This window comes from Rana temporaria, chromosome 9 (assembly GCF_905171775.1).
Source record: "Rana temporaria chromosome 9, aRanTem1.1, whole genome shotgun sequence".
Lineage (NCBI taxonomy): Eukaryota > Metazoa > Chordata > Amphibia > Anura > Ranidae > Rana > Rana temporaria.
In genome coordinates, this window is record NC_053497.1 from 84,230,276 (window position 1) to 84,252,094 (window position 21,819).

A 21,819-nucleotide genomic window follows, 5' to 3' on the forward strand; every position below is an offset into this window, starting at 1 on the left:
TTCATTATCGTTTTAACAAACGATAACGAAAGCACAGAGAACCAAAACCGAAAGATCCGACATAAACAAATGCGTTTTCGTTGCGGTCGAATGTGCCTAACCTTAACTCTATTAGTCCAATATTACCATTATTCTACATAAAGAGAAAAGATTTGACATAGAGAGAAAATATTCGACATAGAGAGACATGAAGATTCGACATAGAGAGACAGTTTCGTTGCTCCATCGAATCTTTTTTTTTTTTTTTTTAAGATTCTGTTGAATCTTTTTTTTTTTTTTTTAGAACATTCGATAGTCACCATAAGCCTTCAATGACAGATTCTATTTGTGACATTCCACTGCCTCAGTGATGCCTGCAAGACTAGGAAGTGAGGGGAGAGAAGATGGACACGGTGCTGAATTGAATGAGGGCTCAAGTAATTAAAGGGGGGGGGTGAGGGGGGATGCCAATGCCTAAACATTTTTTACTTTAATGCAAGGAATGCATTACGGTAAAACATATTTGGGCTTTCTATTTTATTGTAGTTGACGATGCTTCAAAATATATGTATTATTATGTTTGAGCTAGAAAGGAAAAAAAAAAACACATATGTTGGAAAATGGCACAACATGCACAAACTGTTTCAATTGACAAAATATACAGTAAATGTTATGTACTACTGGCATGGTACCCTTGGGACCAGAGAGGGTGCTTCTAAGAGAATACCTGAATGGGCCAGTCTCTCTCGCCACTTGACTGTTTATGCTTTAGTTCCCTCATTAAGTGAACTCCTGTAATAAAAATACAACCTTCTGCCATATGTACTAAAACATTTTCCAAATGATCCATTAGATTACATCTTTTCAATAAACCTGTTTGTCCACCATAAAAGTCTTTTACAAATTATGCAACATATATCTTCATCCTAGGATTTGTAATATCTGGCAAAACCCCAAATAGTCCAATCACCCTTATCAATCCTCAACAGTGGGACTACATCTCTGGTCCAAAGTAGCCAGCCCCACTCCTACAGCCCTAAGAAATGGATATTACGAATATGCTTTTTGAATACAGAAAAATACATTTAAATAATAAAGCAGCAGCACCCATTGTGTCCAACAAAAGTCACACTCTCCTTTCACTCTCTATATTTTATCTCTTTGTTGTGGCTTATAAAGAAATAGCCAAAATATAAGGAATTCTCTTACCTTCAGCAGCTTCATCACTTCCAAAGTTCTGTCTGTAGAAGAGCATTAATTCTACATTGTAGCATTTATAGATTATGACCAGAAAAACGAATACGATAAAGATAGCACCCAGACCTCCAGCAAGCTCAATGTTGTATCTTAACTCTATAAAAAAAAACAAGAAAACAAATTAAATTAATTCACAAAGAAAGATCATTCAGCTAATGTGTTTACCTGTCTTGTACTTCTCCAGGTGAAAGTATTTGGTGAGTTTTATGCTGAGAATATACTTGACACATATTTTTGATCTCTCCCATAAGATGATTTGAAAAATCACTGAAATGATAACCTGTGCTTAGGGGTGTGCCCCATACATGAGATTAAATGAATACTAAAGGCTTGCGTTTTTTTTTTTTTTAAATAACAAACATGTTATAACTACCTGCTCTGTGCAATGGTTTTGCACAGAGTGGCCACAATCCTCTTCTTTTTGAGTCCCCCAAAAAAGCAAAGGAAGAGGCGCCTCTGAGTGTAGATGTTTAAGCGTAATTTAATGTAAAAAAGAGTTTTATGCGACGCGTTTCCTAAGCGTTCGAACTGCGATGGTGCGGCAGTCGCGCTCCTTTATCAAGCTTGATAAAGGAGCGCGACTGCCGCACCATTGCAGTTCGAACGCTTAGGAAACGCGTCGCATAAAATCCAGCGACGTCATCAGTACCATCATACTGCCAATAACACCTCCACTTTGTTTGACTGGCTCATACGTTTTTCCTCCCCACCGCCGCCGGCCTCAACACCGCACGGCAGTGAGAGACAGCTTTGCTCAGCACAAGTGCCCAGCAGTAGGAGAACTACAAGTGACGGAACTGACGATCACCCGCAAAGAAACCTGTACAATGTCTATTTTAACCTCTAAAATGTGAGTTATATGTACTCTTTTTTACATTAAATTACGCTTAAACATCTACACTCAGAGGCGCCTCTTCCTTTGCTTTTTTGTTACAGTCTTGGAACACGGTTTCTGTTCTACATTGATGGCAGCCCTGAGGTTATAGTTGTGACCCCTGCAAAAACTCTCATCCGTCCGTCCCTGGACTTCATCCCTATTACCTATTACCCCCTCCCCCTGCACCTGGAGCAATAGACTCTTTTTTACTGTGCAAATCTCATGCACACTATTTTACTCATTTATATATAATTTTCATATATATTTATTGTTTTCCATTGTTGCATAATATTAAGGAATTGTTGTACTCAGAATTGCGCATTTTTCTCCTTGTATACTTTTTGAGTCCCCCACCTGCAATCCTGGCCCCTCCCACCTGTTGAGTGCCCCCATAACAAGCCTCTTGCATTGGGGCACTCAAGCCGACTCCCTCCTGAGACGCACTTTCGTGAATGGACATTGTCCATCCACACAAGGAGTGCGGCTCGCCCCTGTTCTCTTCTCATTGGTTCCCGTTGCTGTGTGAGACAATGAGGAAAGAGAGACCCGGAAAAGACAATGCTCTCGTGCACATGGCTGGATAGAGATGGGGCTCAGGGAAGTATAAAGAAGGGGGGGCTACACCCAGAAGATTTTTACCTTAATGCATAAAATGCATTAAGTTAAAAAAACTTCTGCCTTTAGAACCACTTCATTCACAATATAATTTCAGATAAGCCTTATTAGATGTAATTTCTCGAGACGAGCTGAGACATCTTCCAAACTCATCTCAAACCCAAGCTCCTGCATTTTTTTTTCTAATGAGCTGCAAGCCACATCATTCCCTGGCCCTGCAGCTCATATTAGCTCATTGGAGTACAAGAAAAGTAAGAGTTTGGGTTAGAGATGAGTTTGGAGGACCACCCGAGCTAAACCCATTTCTAGATATCTACACTAATCAAGCTGGATTGGTTTTACTTGTTTCTCACATCAACCCTTCTACCTCCAAACACACCAATATTTATGTAGGTAAGGCTTACAGTGATGAACTTATTACAGCAGGCTTCTTTTTTTTTTCAGCACCAATATCTTTAATTATAATAACTATTTTCTAATAACACTAGTCAATATTTAATTTTTTATCTAAAATGTAGCAATGAAAGTCCATGTACATTAAATCATTGCTTTGTCATTAGGCTGTAAGTTTTATGATTCTCCTTTCTGGTTTAAATGGGGATATTAAAGCAAATTGGGTGTTTATTAAGAGAAGTTTTGAAGTTGTATTTATCTGAATGTAGTTATAGTAGCCAGCAGGTGTCACTGTTTCTCTCATCTATCATTTATTAGTGTTGATTTTCATGTCCATTTTAGCATTCATTTCCTTTTTTAATTGAACCGATTTATGTGTGTGATTGTGTTTCTGCTGGTGCCTTGGGTACACTGAAACAGTGACATGTCCAAAGTCTTAGTTACTAGTGTCTGCTCAAAAGTATCAGTGCCAACGACTGCATTTCTGCTTATTCAAACTCTTATTTTGCATTTTATTAAATGCTTCTATGATATGATCATTAATAATGCCACACATACGTTAGGCAGTTTGCAAAAAAATGCTATCACAAATAAAATATCCTATATTTCCCTGGTAATGGGACAAGTTAGTCTGTTCTTTCACATTTTTCTATGCTACAGTATGATTATGCTATTTACATTATGTTAACCGTATTATACGAAGTGTAACATAAGTACCAATCAGTGCTTACATAAACATGTCTTACAAACACACAGGGTGGAAGAAGAAATTTGCATCTCTCTCTGATCATATTGGCTGTCGAACAGCAGTGTCTCAGAGACATACTTACTGGGCTGTCTGCTTGTCGCTGTTTGCCAGGTGTACATGTAAATGCACTTTTCTTTTTCCGGCCTCCGCTGCTAATTATATTTTGAATCAAGAACAAGGGTGTTATTACATCTAATCTGACAAGCCATTTGGAAATGACGTGCCTTGAATTCTGACAGCTTTATTTGTTGGAGCATTATTTTTGTGCAGGATCTTCTGGCGTTTATGTAACATGGTGAGAACACCAGGGTATCTCTATGGGCATACCTATATATAAATTGGACTTAATGAGCACACAAATGGTGTACTTTGACTATGTAGCTATACAATTCATAGAGCTTTGTTATACATTTCCCTGCTTGTTTTAAACTGGGTAAATGTTGTTTATAGTGCTCCACATACATCTGCATAAGTGTATTTTTTTTTAGATTAGTAAAACATGTAAACATGAAATAAGCTTATTTTAGGGACCGCGCACATACTGTAAGTACCGTTGCCCTTATCTGTCTGAGAGAGATAATACTAGGATGAAAATGCAAAAAATATGATTTGCTGTCTTCCTGGTTCAAAGAAAACTTGGAAAGGAAAAACTACTGACCAATTAGCTTTACAGTGTGTGTATATATATATTGTGGTGGTGGGACTCTGTGCTACATGAAAGATTGCTGGTTTACGCCAGATTTTGGAGAGAAAGACACATTGATTGCACAGCTGTGTGTTCAGCTATTTAGTTCTGACCTGACTATGGCTCAGAGCCCCACCCAACAGACAGGAAGTCTGTTCCTGGGAGTCAGGTGGACTCCCATATCTCTGAGGCCCCGTACACACAACCGAGTTTCTCGGCAGAATTCAGCCAGAAACTCTATCGGAGCTGAATTCTGCCGAGAAACCCGGTCGTGTGTACACTTTCGGCCGAGGAAGCCGACGAGTTCCTCGTCGAGCCAAATAGAGAACATGTTCTCTATTTCCTCGTTGTTCAATGAGGAAAGTTGGCTCGCCGAGATCCTCGGCGGCTTCACACAGAACTCGACGAGCAAAACGATGAGTTTTGCCCGTCGAGTTCCTCGGACGTGTGTACGGGGCCTGAGAGGAGTCATAGACACTGCATGGGTGCAGCTAGAGTATGTATGTCTGCAGGAGGTAGATATCATTGGTGATTGAGCAGCAAGGCGCTGACCAAGAGAAAGTGAGGAGTGAGTTTAACTCTAGGAAACTCTGTTTGTTCTGAGGAACAGACCTAAGGCCTAGGCTAAAGGCCTGAAGTAGCCGAATGAAAGCCAGGAGGCTAAAGTGTTAAGTATGCAAGATACAGTAATGGGGGAACCCCCTGTGAGGTCTACTGATGTATTTGTGAAATTGTTGTGCTTTTAAATAAAAGTGGGCTACCAGGCCCTTAAAAATTCAGTTCTGGACTGGCGTACTCACTAAAAAAACGCACCTACCGCTGGAGTCTGATCACCCCAATCTTAATATATATATATATATATATATATATATATATATATATATATATACTAAAATGTACAAACACAGATGCAAGTTAGAGCAGATCTTTTCAAAGCGGTGGGATATCCTCTGTTGGTGGATATTGAGGAGACGGGTGTCTCCTTTGAAATACCTGACATGGGTTCTACAGTAATTCTTGCACATTCCATCCCAATCTAAAGCAAAGTTGTAGCTCTACACACACTTTACGCTTTTGTTCATTACATATATACATCACAACATATTAAGTACAACAGGACTTGCGATTTGTACAATGCTATAATTCTGTAATTCTTTTGTACACCATGGGTCTCTTCTATTGTACGAGGTTAAACTTTTATGATGTAACCTGGTTTCTTACATACAAAGTTATGAGTTGTACAAACTACGCTAAGGCCCCTTTGCATTTTCTGATCCAGTGAGCTGTGTTACTGCATGTGTTAACAAGTTGCCTTAACGCAATGCATGTGTTATTTTAGAATAAACTGCCAACACTTGGCGATAGAGTAAAAACCCCTACAGATTTATTTTTATTTTTTTGCTGGGACTGTACTGGGATAGAAAAGGAAGACTGCCGTTATTGAAAATCTTCTGAAAAGCTTATGATGTGACCTGGTTCTTTACATACATACATAAGTTATGGGTTATACAAATGACAATAGGGCCCCTTCACATTTTCTGGGTCAGTGAGTGCATGTAGTAATTAAGGATGGGCTGAACACTCCCCAGTTTGGTTTGCACCAGAACTTGCCGAACAGGCAAAAAATTAGTACGAACACCATTAAATACTATGGGACACGAACATGAAAAAATCAAAAGTTCAAATTTTAAAGGCTTATATGCATGGTATTGTCATAAAAAGTGTTTGGGGACCCAGGTCCTGCACCAGGGGACATGTATCAATGCAAAAAAAAGTTTTTTCAGGAGCAGTGATTTTAACCACTTCCATACCAGGCACTTACGCACCTTCCTGCCCAAGCCAATTTTCAGCTTTCAGCACTGTCGCACTTTGAATGGCAATTGCGCGGTCATGCTACACTGTACCCAAACACAATTGGCATAATTTTTTCCCCACAAATAGAGCTTTCTTTTGGTGGTATTTGATCACCTCTGCGATTTTTTTTTTGCGCAACAACTAAAAAAAAGACCAAAAATTTTGAAAAAAAAATACATTTTTTTTCCTTCTGTAAATTTTTTTTGTAAATAAGTAAGTTTTCTCTTTCGATTACGGGCACTGATATGGCGGCACTGATGGGCACCGATGAAATGGCACTGATGGACATCGATGAGGTAGTACTGATGGGCACTGATTGGCAGCACTGGTATGCGGCACTCATGGGCGGCACTTATGGGTGGCACTGATGAGTACTTATGGGTGGCACTGATGGGCACTGATACGTGGGCACTGGGCATGAATGGACACTGTGGGGTGGCACTGATGCATCCATGTTGCCAGTCAGTGCCCACTTGTGGGCACTGATTGGTATCTTTTTTTTTTTTACTGCCTTTTTTTTTTTTACTGATTTTTTTTTATTTTTATTGCCCCCTTTTTTGCCCTTCCCTGATGGTCCAGTGTGGCGATCCGAGGGGGGGCTGCACTGATAAACAATCAGCGCGAACTCCCCCTGTCATCACCGATCGGCTCTCCTCTACTCGCGTCTGTCAGACGCGAGTGAGGAAGAGCCATCAATGGCCTGTTTACATCGTTATCAGCCGTGATTGGACACGGCTGATCACGTGGTAAAGAGCCTCCGCCGGAGGCTCTTTACAGAGATCGGAGATGCAGGGTGTCAGATTGACACCCCGCATCACCGATCACCACGCGCGGGATGGAATCCTGCAGGACGTCCATATACGTCCAGTCAGGATTGTGTAACCACTTCCCGGATGTAAATTTCCCATTGACCGGGCGGGAAGTGGTTAATAATGCTTAACGTGAAACAATAAAAGTGAAATATTCCTTTAAATTTCGTACCTGGGGGGTGTTAATAGTATGCCTGTAAAGTGGCGCATTTTCCCTGTTTATAGAAAAGACACTGCAATAAATTGACATTTCTAAAGGAAAAAAAAGTCATTTAAAACTGATTGTGGCTGTAATGAATTGTCGGGTCCTGACAAAATTGTTAATTTTAAAGGCTTATATGCAAGTTATTGTCATAAAAAGTGTTTGGGGACCTGGGACCTGCCCCAGGGGACATGTATCAATGCATACTGAAGTTTTTTTGGGAGCAGTGCTTTTAATAATTCTTAAAGTGAAACAATAAAAGTAAATTTCATACCTGGGGGGTGTCTATAGTGTATGCCTGTAAAGTGGCAAATGTTTCCTGTGTTTGGAACATTTCCTGCACAAAATTAGATTTCTAAAGGAAAAAAAGTAATTTAACCACTTAAGACCCGGACCAATATGCAGGTTAAGGACCTTGCCCCTTTTTGCGATTGAGGACTACGTCGCTTTAACTGACAATTGCGCGGTCGTGCGACGTGGCTCCCAAACAAAATTGGCGTCCTTTTTCTCCCACAAATAGAGCTTTCTTTTGGTGGTATTTGATCACCTCTGATGTTTTTATTGTTTGCGCTATAAACAAAAATAGAGCGACAATTTTGAAAAAAAAACTATTTTTTACTTTTTGCTAAAATAAATATCCCCAAAAAAGATATAACATTTTTCTTTTTTCCTCAGTTTAGGCCGATATGTATTATTCTACCTAGTTTTGTTAAAAAAAAATCACAATAAGCGTTGAACGATTGGTTTGCGCAAAATGTATAGCGTTTACAAAATAGGGGATAGTTTTATGGCATTTTTATTAATATTTTTATTTTTTTACTACTAATGGCGGCGATCAGTGATTTTTTTCGTGACTGCGACATTATGGCGGACAATTTTGACACATTTTTGGGACCATTGTCATTTTCACAGCAAAAAGTGCTATAAAAATGCATTTATTACTGTGAAAATTACAATTGCAGTTAACCACTAGGGGGCGCTGTAGGGGTTAAGTGTGACCTCATATGTGTTTCTAACTGTAGGGGAGTGGGGCTGGATGTGTGATGTCATTGATCGTCTTTCCCTATATCAGGGGAAAAAAGACGATCAATGACAGTGCCACTGTGAAGAACGGGGAAGGTGCGTTTACACACACCTCTCCCCGTTCTTCAGCTCCTGTGACCTATCGTGGGACACCGGCAGCGATCGGGGCCACGGTCACGGAGCTTCGGACCGGGTCACGTGCGCATGCCGGAGACCCACGGCTGGGCTCTTAAAGGCGACGTACCTGTACGTGCCTGTGCCCAGCTGTGCCATTCTGCTGATGTATATGTGCAGCAGGCGGTCCTTAAGTGGTTAAAACTACTTGCGGCTATAATGAATTGTCGGGTCCCAGCAATACAGATAAGTCAATGAAAAAAACAGCATGGTTCCCCCCAGTCCATTACCAGGCCCTTTGTGTCTGGTATAAATATTAAGGGGAACCCCGCGCAAAAATCCATACTAGGACCTTATCCGAGCACACAACCCGGCAGGCCGCAGGAAAAGAGGGAGGGTGAGAGGGCTCCCCCCTCCCGAACCGTACCAGGCCACATGCCCTCAACATGGGGAGGATGTCCCCATGTTGATGGGGACTAGGGCACCATCCCCACAACCCTTGCCCGGTGGTTGTGTGGGTCTGAGGGCGGGGGGCTTATCGGAATCTAGAAGCCACCTTTAACAAAGGGGACTTGCAGATCCCGTCCACCCTATGTAAATTGGGAACAGGGCACATTGTACCCCTACCATTTCGCAAAAGAAGTGCCAAAAATGTAAAAAACACTCTGCGGAGGATACAGAGAAAAAGAAACAAAATCCTGCCTCCGTATCCTCACTCGAGAATGGATTACATCGCTGGAATTCTTTTTTAATAAAGGACTAGTGCCAAGCTGTGTACTGTCTCCCCCCTTCCTCTTTTTTCCTGCAGCCTGCGTGCTTGGATAAGGGTCTGGTATAGATTTTTGGGGGGAACCCCACGCCATTTTTTTTTTATTTTGGCGTGGGGTTCCCCTTAAAATCAATACCAGCATCTACGCAATTTTTTTCAATGACTTATCTGTATTGCCGGGACCTGACAATTCAAAGGAATATTTCACTTTTATTGTTTCACTTTTAGCATTATTAACCTCTTCCTTACCGGGCCATTATAAAATGACGCCGGCAGGAACCCCCCTCGATCCGGGTGGACGTCATATGACGTCCTTTCTTCCCGGCAATCTAGGGTGCGCACAGCACCGCTCATGACCCGGCACGCGTGCCCGGCAGCCACGATTGCCGGTGATCTTGGCAGGAGTGTGGATCTGTGTGTGTAAACACACAGATCCACCTCCTGTCAGGGGTGAGGAGACCAATGCTGTGTTCCCAGTATAGAGGAACACACATCGGTCTCCTCCTCCCTACAGTTAGAACACACTTTAGGGAACATATTAACCCCTTCAGCACCCCCTAGTGTTAACCCCATTTCCCTGCCAGACACATTTACACAGTAATCAGTGCAGTTTTATAGCACTAATTGCTGTATAAATGTGAATGGTCCCAAAAACGTGTCAAAAGTGTCCGATGTGTCTGCCGCAATGTCACGGTCACAATAAAAATCGCAGATCGCTATTATTACTAGTAAAAAATAATAATAAATAAAAATGCCAGAAATCTATCCCCTATATTGTAGACACTATAACTTTTGCGCAAACCAATCAATGTAAGCTTATTTTGATTTTTTTTACCAAAAATATGTAGAAAAATACGTATCGGTCTAAACTGAGAAAAAAAATAGTTTTTTTCAAAAAAAATTGTGATATTTATTAAATCAAAAAGTAAAAAAGTGTTTTTTTTTTAATTCTCGCTCTTCTTTTGTTTATAGCGCAAAAAATAAAAACCGCAGAGATGATCAAATACCACCAAACGAAAGCTCTATATGTGGGGGGGGGGGGAACAAAGATTTTGTTTGGGAACAGTGTTGCATGACCGCGCAATTGTCATTCAAAGTGCAACAGCGCCGAAAACTAAAAATTGGTCTGGGCAGGAAGGGGGTGAAAATGCCCTGTATGGAAAGGGGTTAAAATCACTACTCCAGAAAAAACGGTTGTTTTTTAAAAGAAAATGCGCATTGATACATGTCCCCAAACACTTTTTATGACAATACCATGCATACAAGCCTTTCAAATTAGCACTTTTGATTTTTTATGTTCGTATCCCATAGACTTTAATGGGGTTCCGCGGCTTTCAAATTTTCCCCGAACTCAGCATATTGTTCAGCGTTCGTCAGAACACCCGAACAACCAAAATTCGGCCCGAATTTATGCTTGGGCCAAACCGTTCACCCATCTCTAGTAGTAATGAGTAGGGATGAGCTTCGAGTTTTTGTCAAACTCATGTTCGACTCGAACAACGAACAATTTGGGGTGTTCGCGGCAAATTCGAAAAGCCGCAGGACACCCTGTTAAAGTCTATGGGAGAAATCTAAAGTGCTAATTTTAAAGGCCAATATGCAAGTTATTGTCCTAAAAAGTGTTTGGGGAGCCGACAATTCATTATAGCCACGAGTCATTTTTAAATGACTTTTTTTCCTTCAGAAATGACACTTTGTGCAGAGACAGTTCTAAGTTCGGGAAACATGCACTATTTCACAGGCATACTTTACACCCCCCCTAGGTATGAAATTTAAAGAAATATTTCATTTTTATTGTTTCACTTTAAGCATTATTAAATTCACTGCTCCCGAAAAAACGTCCGTTTTTAAAAACTTTTTTTGCATTGATACATGTCCCCTGGGGCAGGACCCAGGTCCCCAAAAATTTTTTAGGACAATAACTTTCATATTAGCCTTTAAAATTAGCACTTTAGATTTCAAACGTTCGAGTCCCATAGACTTTCATGGGGTTCTAAAGTTCACACAAACATTTGGTGTGTTCGCAGGTTCTGGTGTGAACCGAACAGTGGGGTGTTCGGCTCATCCCTAGTAATGAGTTGCCTTAACGCAATGCTTATATTATTTTTGAATAAGCTGCCAACACTTAAGTAAAAAAACACTACAGAATTTTTTTTTTTTTTGCTGAGACTGTACTGGGAGAAAGAAGGAAGACTGGCATTGTTGACAATCGTCTGAAAACCTAGGTGCCTGGCTCTGTCTGGCCTTTGTATTTCCAATGTCACAAACTAAAAAAAGCATGAATCTTATGCAGAACTCTACATACTGATGCCTGGCTGTTAAAACCCAGATTCTGAAAGATGGCTGCTGCAGATTTTGTTATGAAGAGCATGATTAAAGCTTATAAAACGACTTCCCACAATCGATTATGGAAAAATTATTTTTCTGATGTAAGCCTGTGGAGGTTTCCCCACTTTACTTTTTTATGGGCCATGTTCTTGCTTTACTTCAGTTGGGGGTAGAAAAACACTTGGCTCTTACTACTATCAAGAGTACGGTGTCTGCCCTATCCATTAATTTTCAACATCCTCTTGCTAATTCATTTGTTTTTTCATATAAGGGTTTACACTTGTTTCTCCCCCTATTTGGTCCTGCTTCAATCGTGGGATTTAAATTTTTAATTGCCAGCATCACAAAGACCACTGTTTTGAACCTGTTTGGGCCATTTCCTTTTTTTTTGTAAGACAGCATTGCTGTTGTGGCTGTCATTTAGCCAAAAGGGATTCTGGGTTATCAGTGTTGTCCTGTAAGGAGCCCCAGGATCATACAAAACTGACTTGAGACCAAGGATCTCCTTTTTACCCCAAAGTGCCTGGATGTTGTCAGGTTTGTCAGAGTTTACCTCTGCCACAGCATCTTTTCAACAAACTACTATCTGGCAAGTGCTTCTTTGTGTTGCTGTCAAAGAGGTATCGGCCTGGTAACAGAAGTAACTTCTTTTAAGGGATCACTTTATCGTAGACCTATTGGAACCAATTTTTCCTTTTATCACTTTCGTGCTATCACACATATATCAGACATCTACTACTTTTTTTTAAGCAGACTGATTCCCTGATTGTTATCTCAGAAGTTCCTAAAAGAGTTTTCTGTGTCTGGATCTCTAAGTGGATTTGACTGGTTCTTGTGCAGGCCATTAAATTGTGGTAAAGTGTCTCCTTTTCCTCTTAAAACCCACTCTCCTAGGACAACGAGTATTTCTTTAACTTTTTATCATTAAGCCCTTATGTATCAGTTCTGTAAGAATGCCACCTGGTCTTCCGTACACACATTTTATACATTTTAGAAGATTGATATGTCTGACTCAGCAGATGCTAGTTTTGATCAAAATGTTTGGCAAGTAGCTGTGTAATGCCCTTGATTTTCCCTTTTCTTCATTTTTTTTCTCTTTTTGTATTGTATTGCCTGTGTTTGTTTTGGGGTGCACACTCCTCTGTTTGGACTGCTTTTGGACATCTTTAGATTATTTATCATTGAGCTGTGCTCCTTAATTGATTATAGACACAATAGGATTTTTTGTACTCACTGTAAAATCCTTTTCTCTGAAGCCATTCACATAGTTCACTGCGCTCATATTCATTCTCTCTTTGGACTCCTTGCTAAAACTTAGCAGATATGAGGTAGGAGGGATTATAACCTCAAATGAACTGTAATTCATTTTCTATTTGCCCAGTGTCCATAGCTTTTGTAAGTGGCAGTATAACCCTAAGTTGCTTAAAATATTATCATAATTATGAAATTCTTATGGAATCTTCCAGGGACCAGGCACATGGAGCACTTAGTCTCTATCTGATGTGTGCTACAGATGTTGAGCTAGACTGGTCTACAATATGCCCCTTCCCCCCAACCACTGTTTAACCATGCTGCCAAGGAGGAGATCATTTTTTTAACCACCTTCCCAAGCCATTTTTCAGCTTTCAGCGCTGTCACACTTTGAATGACAATTGCGCGGTAATGCAACATTGTACCCAAATTCCCCCCACACTTTCTTTTGGTGGTATCACCTCTGCGGTTCTTATTTCTTGCGCTATAAACAAAGTTTGACAAGTTTGAAAAAACTATTTTTTTTAACTTTTTGCTATAATAAATATCCAATTTTTTTTAAACCATTTTTTTCCTCAGTTTAGGCCGATATGTATTCTGCATATTTTTGGGGAAAAAAATCGCAATAAGCGTATACTTATTGTTTTGTGCAAACGTTTTAGCCTCTGCAAAATAGGGGATAGATTTATAGCAAGTTTTATTTTTTTAGTAATGGCGGCGATCTGCGATTTTTATCGTGACTGTGATATTGCGGCAGACATATCAGACACTTTTGACACATTTTTGGGACCATTCACATTTATACAGCGATCAGTGCTTTATATCCGACCAGTTAGTCGAATAAGAGGTGAGGGAAGAGAATGGAAGTATACGCAGGAGAGGGGACTGCCAATAAAGTAGGTCTGTTGTTTTGCCTTGCATATGCAGGATCATTTTAATCTCCTTCTCCTAAAAAACAGGGAGGAGGTGATACCCATATATATATAAATCAGAAAAGTGTTTTTGGAAAAGCACATTTTTAATAGCTAATCCCCATAAGCGAAGCATCTATTCAAAAGCAAAGTCCACAATAGCTTAGGGGGTTCACCTGAAGCAGATCTTTCAGAAACCAATTGCAAGATTTATCCTGCCTACATTATCTGTTTTCCAATTGGAAAAACAGAATTCTAACTAATCTCATTAGGAGAATTTGTAACATGTAAATCTTCCATTGCTACAATGAATGTTTTGCCATATGTCTGATAAATTATCAAACATGTATTTGTTGTATTCGCCCAGTCCCTTGACTGGATATTACCATTCCTGATTTATATTATTGACCTGTTCTATACAACAGTGCTGTTCATCCATGCATCTGTTGGAAGATAGAGGTTACATTATATCAAAATGTGTTCATTTTAAGCACATCATTTATTCTGTGTTCAGTGTTGGTTGGCTTGATTCTATATGGAACGAATAAGAAATGAAAGATTTTATATAAACTTACTAACAACATATTGTTCAACCCTGAAAAAAATGCTAAAACTTTTTTTCAGGCTGATGTTGATTCTATCTGTGTATTTTCTACATAGCATATTCTGCGTATAGCCTTCTTAAACATATGCAGAAATAACTATTCACATAGTATACAGACATTTTTTCTAACAAAAGTCAACAAGCGTTTTATGAATTTACCTTTCTTCCTCAGGATGATGCTGGCATGTCTGCGACCATTTCGATTTTCTACATGACAGGTGTAATTACCCAGATCTGCTTCTTGTACTGCATCAAATGTTAGTGCTAGTTCTACCTCCTTCTCTCCAAGGTGCTCTCTGAGTAACCTGAATCAAGAGAGGGCAGAGAAGTCACTTTTCTTGTTACTGGTGCATATACATATACTGTAACATACGAAGTTGATTTGCCAGAATTGGCTTTTAGGATGTTGGCACACAAGTTGTTCTAACAGAGCTTTAGGTATGCCTGTTAAGATGCGTTTATGTTTTTTTTTTTTTTTTTTTCAAAAGTATCACCAGCTTATACCAATTTCTAAAGTGGTTTAATAGCATATACAATCAACAATTTATTTTGCCGCTGCAGCCACTTTGCTATTTCAATTAACTAGGTAAGGTAAGAAGTGGGTTAAAGGAAATACATCATCAAGGGGTGAGGCATTCAGAGCTACAGAATGGACACCTTCTAACAGGGGTGATGCCCCCTAGCCATGCGTCTGGCCACCTAATCCACATTCAGGATGCCAGACGCATGGATTCCAATGGGAGGGTGATTTATTTAAGCATGTGATTAGAGCTAGAGGCTCTAATATGCTTCAAAAAAGGTGGGCTTGGGGGGCACAGGGTACTGCGCCCGAAGCCCATCCAGTAGTGTGACAATAGTGAATGAATATTCGCTATTGACACACTGATTCTCTTCCCGGCCAATCAAAAAGTGGGTCCTGAGACCCATTTCCTGATTGGACAAAAGGAGAAGCGATTCTATATGGCCACAACGAGGAGAGAGGAGACTGAGGTCCCGCCAGAGGAGATGAAGGGGCCGAAGCCGCTGCCTGTGGGTAAGTGCAGGGCTCATTGATCGACAAACCAGGGGGTTGTGACGTGTGACGGATACACCCGACTGACCCACGGTGGGGGTGGGAATTGGTTTGCAGGAGACCAGACCAAGTGTGATTGTCTGAGGCTTTGGGGCTACGTATCTGTATATATATACACAATGCAGGTAGACTTTTTCCTTTTTTTTTTTAGAAAGCAGTGACAGCTGATAGTATATTTGTTGGGGGGTGTCACACAATGCACCCACAAACACCCTCCCTGAAAAACATACATACCACCAGCCACCACTGCTTTCTAATAATGGGAAAAAGTCTACCTGCGTTGTGTATAACTATACAGATATGTGGCCCCAAAGCCTCTGACACACTCCCCTGCTCTTCCTTTCATAGAACAGTGTTGTTCCTTATTACCTCTTCTCTATACATGCTATCCCAGACCAGAAGTTTGGAGAGAGAACACTAAGACAAGTTAAACTAATAACTTAAAGCAGAGTTCCACCCAAAAGTGGAACTTCCGCTTAAACCACTCCTCACACCCTTACATGCCACATTTGGCATATCATTTTTTTTGGTGGGGGAGTGGGGGCTTCAGTAGGAGTGGGACTTCCTGTCCCACTTCCTCCTTCTGCCCAGGGACCGCTTAGGCGACTTGTCATATCGCCTAATGTGGCCCCTCCTGTAGGACGATCACCTGGGACACGTGACAGGTCCCAGGCATTCGTCTGTCCACTCAGGGAGCGCAGCACTGTATGCGCATGCACAGTGGGTGCCCACAGTTAGAATGGAGGCGCCGGCGGAGAGAGGAGCGAAGCCCCAGGGGGTGCGTCGCTGGACAGTAGAAACAGGTAAGTGTATGTTTATTAAAAGCCAGCAGCTACACTTTTTGTAGCTGCTGACTTTTAATATACATAAAAAAAAGGCTGAAACTCCCCTTTACATACAAGTGATTGAAGAAAAATATATTAACAAATACTTTACTTGGAAATATTTTGTTTTTATTGAGCAGATTATGTCAAGTGTAAAAACACTGAGAATTTAATGCTGCTTTAATAAATAATCCAATTATCATAGGTAGAGATGCAGGGGGGGTGAGATGCAGACCCCCACAACCACCAGCCATTGTTGTGGGGAAAGAGGCCCTTGTCCCCATTAACATGGGGGCAGGATTCTTTGGGATGTGGGTGCAGCACCCCCCTGCCCCAAAGCACCCCCAATGTTGAGGGTATGGCCTGGTATGGTTCAGGAGGGGGCACTTGCCTCCCCCCTTCCTGGTCTGCTTGGCTGCATGCTCAGATAGGGGTCTGGTATGGATTTTTGGAAGATCCCAAGATGTTTTTTTTTAGTTGGTATGAATTTGGGGGAGGTTGACCCCACATTGTTGTTGTTTTTTCAGAATTTTTCATTGCCTGCGTTCTTTAGTTTGTATTTCAGCTGTCAGTGGGGAAGCCCGCTGACACCTGATGAGCCATCAATTGTTAAGAATGCAGCCGGCTTCCCCTTCCCACTCCTTAACAACCAGCTATTCTTCACACAGAATTCAAATAATTTTTTGAACGATCCGAATTTGAATCGTTCCAAAAATGTGGAATTCATTAGAAAACTAATATACGAAACGTAATTAACCACTTGCCTCCCAGAACTGTCTGGCTGTGCTGTAGCCGTCATTTGGCTATAGCACAGCCAATCAGTTCTGGGAGGGCGTCTCTGTGATCGCTGTGTCACTAGGACACAGCTGTTTACAGAATAGGGTAAAGGGTCAATCACAGCAGCCTTTTATTATGTGATTAGCTGTGTCCAATCACAGCTGATCTTGATATAAAAACAAGCCAGTTATTAACACTCCTTTCGTCACACTGACAGTGTGAGGAGAGGAGAGCTGATAAGCGGCTTGTGTAAAAGGGACCAAAACACTGATAATCAGGGGAATTGATTATCAGTGTCCTAATTATCATTGCCATTCCATCAGTGCCCACCAGTGATGCCAATCAGTGCCTCCTCATCAGTGTCACCTATCAGTGCAGCCCAAAAATACCTGTTTGAAAAATGTTATAACAAACTACAAAAATATATATTTTTTCAAAAATGTTTGGTCTTTCTTTTTTTTTTTTTGATTAGCAAAAAATAAAAAACCCAGTGTGTTACATGATCATGTAACTGTGATTCAAAGTGTGACAGTGCTGAAAGGTAAAAAGCGGCCTTAGCAGGAAGAGGGTAAAAGTGCCCAGTAAACAAATTTTAACTAAATTCTTTACTATTTCATTCAGATCCAAATCTCTGTATAACCCAAATTTTGTCCGAATTTATATTTAGACCGAAATGAATTGCACATGTCTAGTGATTGGCACTGTGGCTGGGGAGGGGGGAATGCCCAGTGTAGATACGGACAGATTGAGGAAAGAAAAAAATGTTGGTGACAGATACATGAACTGAGCCCAAGCACTGACTCCTTTGGTGCTGTGCTCTGATGGAATTCTACACTTTTTATGAATTTCCCTGACCATGTGTTTTATATCACTGCATGAAAAAAGTGTAAATCTTTTTTTATTGTTCTGCATTAGTAGCCTATTCTAAATAAATGGGCGCAAAGCTCGGTTGCATGTGTGCAGCAACACACCACAATGGAATGGACAGATGTGAAGGGAAACTAAGAAAATCTGGAACAAGGTAAATGAAAATGGTTTTGCGTAGTCCAAATACATAGGCCCGGATTCACATACATTGGCGCATATTTATGCCGCCGTAGCGTATCTCCTTTACGCTACGCCGACGCAGTGCAGAGAGGCAAGCACTGGATTCACAAAACCAGTGCTGCCAAATCTGCGCTGGGTTTCCTAGGCGTAAGCCGTGCCCCCATGCAAATGATGGGCTGAGTCTCAGACAGATACGTATAATGAACAGCGCATGCACCGTCCCGTGGACACATCCCAGTGCGCATGCTCAGAATCACATCGGAACTACTCCCTAAGATACGTCGGATCACTGCCTACGGCGTGAACGTAATCTACGCCTAGTCATATTCAGGTCCTACGTAAACGTTGTAAAATACGACGGCTTGTGTTCCCTTTGCATGGATGCTGCTGAGTTACACCTCCTTTATGGGGCATAACTTTACGCCGGATGTATGACTTTACACGCACTGCGTAGGACGGACGTACGTTCGTGAATCGGCGTATCTCCCTCATTTGCATATGTGAATAGAAAATCAATGGGAGCGCCAAATACGTCCAGCGTAAATATGCGCCCAGTCTACGCCAGCGTAGGCAAGTTACGTCGGTCGGATGAAGACAATTTTCAGGCGTAGCTTAGTTTAGCTTAGTCCGGTGCATAGATACTACGGCGCATATATGCACTTACGCGGCGTATCTGGAGATACGTCGGCGTAAGTGCTTTGTGAATCCGGGTCATAGAGTCTAATTTATAAAACATGGGTCTATCAACTGATCATTTTCATCCTTAAACTGAATAATTAGATTGACTGCTATGGGAGAGTTCTCCAGTTTTTCCCAAGTTTTTGTAAATGAGCCTTGATTTTGCATGCATCATCTGTATTTCTCATTAAACTTGCATATCACATTTGTAATGTTATAGTGTAATTGCAATTTTCAGTACACGTAGTTCTCATTTAATTGGAAAGATGCAGAGTATATTATTACTATTTGCAGGATCATTGAAGCACAGTCCAGAAACATTGCAATGATAAGATATCAAAGCATGGATTGCAGGTGAAGAAGTCGTTCTATTAAATAACTATCTGTTCACTGAAGGTTCACAAGTTTCCTGTATAACCCCAATAACAAATTCAAACAATAATCATTATTTCTTTGATCATTATAAGAAGAGGTGAAATGTTTCACCAGTGACATTTTCAAAGTCCAATTTCCATGGATGTGTGAGTCTATTTCTATCCTCTGACTATGTACATTCAAATCATTATAAAAGTATACTCATACAAGGACCTTTTGTTCACACCTAACCTGAACACTTTAGCGGTTCACAGGACTCTGCTGTGCTGTGGACACATTATGTTTGTTAGTAGTATAGTGGACCAGTGGACCGTTTTCTCCATCTGAGTGCACAGTGTACTCTATATTGTATATGCAAAAAATTGTAAAGCTATAACAGTCAGTACTATGTTTAAATTTCCTTAGCGGTCATGAACTTTCATATGGAAGTGAAAAGGAAGGCCACCTGATCACTTCCACTGCATGTCGAAGATATCGCCTGTGACAGACCCAACCCGGACAGGGGCTTTTTGAGAAGACTGCAGGGTAGCCTCTTGCCTACTGACCATGGACTCTGGCATTTGAGGGAGCTACAAGCATTTAGGAAGATGTCCTATTACATAATGCAAAAGAACATTATTACATTTACAGTCAAGGAAGCTATGATGTCTCTGCCAAGTTGGAACTCAGCATATGTATGTTAAAAGAAAGCTGGTTAATGAGATTTGGACAGCCCTGGGTCTAATTGAATACTGTCGCCAGACAGTCTGGGATCCCTGATTATTAAAGCATTGTCTAGGTGTGAATTTCCATTGTTAATTGAGTAACCTAATATTTCGGTCTGTTGACTAACTTTTGGAGATTCTTATTATGGGATAGCATTGTGTCAACTTTAGCTTGTTATCTAAACCATTGTGTTATGTTTTGGGTAGATATTTGGTTTTATTGTTCATGTGGTGACTGACCAACTTTTGAAATGTATGAAAAACCTGTATTTCTGTCCAGTAAACAGTAATTTCTTTGGTTCTACCTCAACATCTTGTCTGTGTATGATGCTTGGATAAAAAGGGCTGGTATTAGCTCTCAGTCTGCTGGATCAGTTTGGAGGGCAGGAGGCACTGTTTGGTAGAAGCTCCCAAGTGGGGTGCCAAGCTTTCCATCACACCACCCCCCTGCTACGTATCCCCAGCTCACTATACCACCTGCAGAAGATGCAGTAGACCCCTGAGGTCTTATCATTACCTGTCATTACAGTATGCTATCACATAGGGCTATTGCCCCCACATGTGATTGCAATAAAGTTAATTGTAAAAAAAAAAATTAACATAAAAGAGGAAAAATAACACAGAAATCTCATGTTTTCTGCACCCATGTACATAACATAAGTGATCGGTGTACATATTTCTGTGACCATCAGAGTGAAAACAATAATTCTAGGGCTACCAGTCATGGTTAACTCTAAAATTGATAACCTGTAAAGCGTAGCCCGTGGACAGTGTTTGCGTACCAACGTTTGCTGTGGTTTCACAGGCGCACAAATTTTAAGGCACAACGCGTTGGGAATCCATTTACCTGTTGCTTCCTCATCTTTTATACTTAACAATGGACTATATTGTATTTATATGCACTAAAACTAAAGGAGAAGCACAGCCAAAGCTGAAGTCCGCTCTCTGCTGATGTCACAGAGTCGGTCCAGGCTCCGCGTTATCATGACCACGGAGTCAGGATCCACCTAGATCCCTGAACCGACACCCAAGTCAGACTTTCAGCAAGGCAATGAGAGCCTGAGCTAGGCGCTTCTGCCTCCTCCACAGCTCAGCACTCCAGCGAGCGAGGAGGGGGCAGAGCAGAGAGCTGTGATTGACAGTCACCAGCTCTCTGCCCATGGAGCTGTAAGAACCGAGTGATCGGCAGGGTTAGTGCCAGTGGCGGTAAACAGTAATTCCCCCATTGGTCAGCCGGCCCGCGGGTCTGGTGCACTGACTTAACCAATCTATTAGGCATTTCTTCTCTCTCTGTCTCTCTCCCTGTGGCAGCGGTGGCAGCTCTCCCTCAGTTTCCTCCCTCCTGGCTCTGGCTTCCGTTTAATCCATCCTTCCCCTGCTCTCCATGGGCAGCCAATCTGGAGTCTTCCTATTTTGGCAAATTAGAAAACAGGTCTCAGACCTGCTTCTGATTGGCTGGATTGAGGATCAGTGTTACAACAGCAAATATATTTATATTCACTGTTGTAACACCTGGGTGGGCTCATGGCACAATGCTCTGTGCCACGAGTCCACCTTTTTTTGAAGCCTAATCAGGTGCTTCAAAAATACACAAAGAGACCGGATGCCTGAATATGGGGTGTCAGCGGCGCCCATAAATATGGGGTTGGCTGGAGAGAGGGGGCGGCGCCCGATTATGGACAGGCCGCCCCTGGTTAGTGCTAAACATGTGCACCAATATTTTGTGGCATAAAAATATCACGTTATTCTCCAGGATCTTTGCTTTCAGAAATTATATAATGTTTTGGAGCGGGGTGGGGGGTAATTACTCTTCAGGACTAAAATGTGCATTTTAACATTTGCAAAAACAGAAAAAATGGCTCTTGTAGATGAGTGGTAAAGCACCATCAAGATTGCCAGTATACTTCCATGCAGACTAAATCA

At 41.2% G+C, this 21,819-nt stretch overlaps 1 protein-coding gene across 1 annotated transcript in view; it reads right to left on the reverse strand.

Moving 5' to 3' along the window:
- IL1RAPL2 (interleukin 1 receptor accessory protein like 2) overlaps positions 1-21,819 on the reverse strand; it is a 935,719-nt gene that overhangs the window by 20,714 nt on the left and 893,186 nt on the right. Inside the window, exons 8-9 of the mRNA XM_040323825.1 lie at positions 14,579-14,724; positions 1,189-1,332 (exon numbers count right to left, since the gene is read on the reverse strand). Of these exons, the coding sequence (XP_040179759.1) occupies positions 1,189-1,332; positions 14,579-14,724 (290 nt within the window). The remainder of the gene's footprint in view (positions 1-1,188; positions 1,333-14,578; positions 14,725-21,819) is intronic.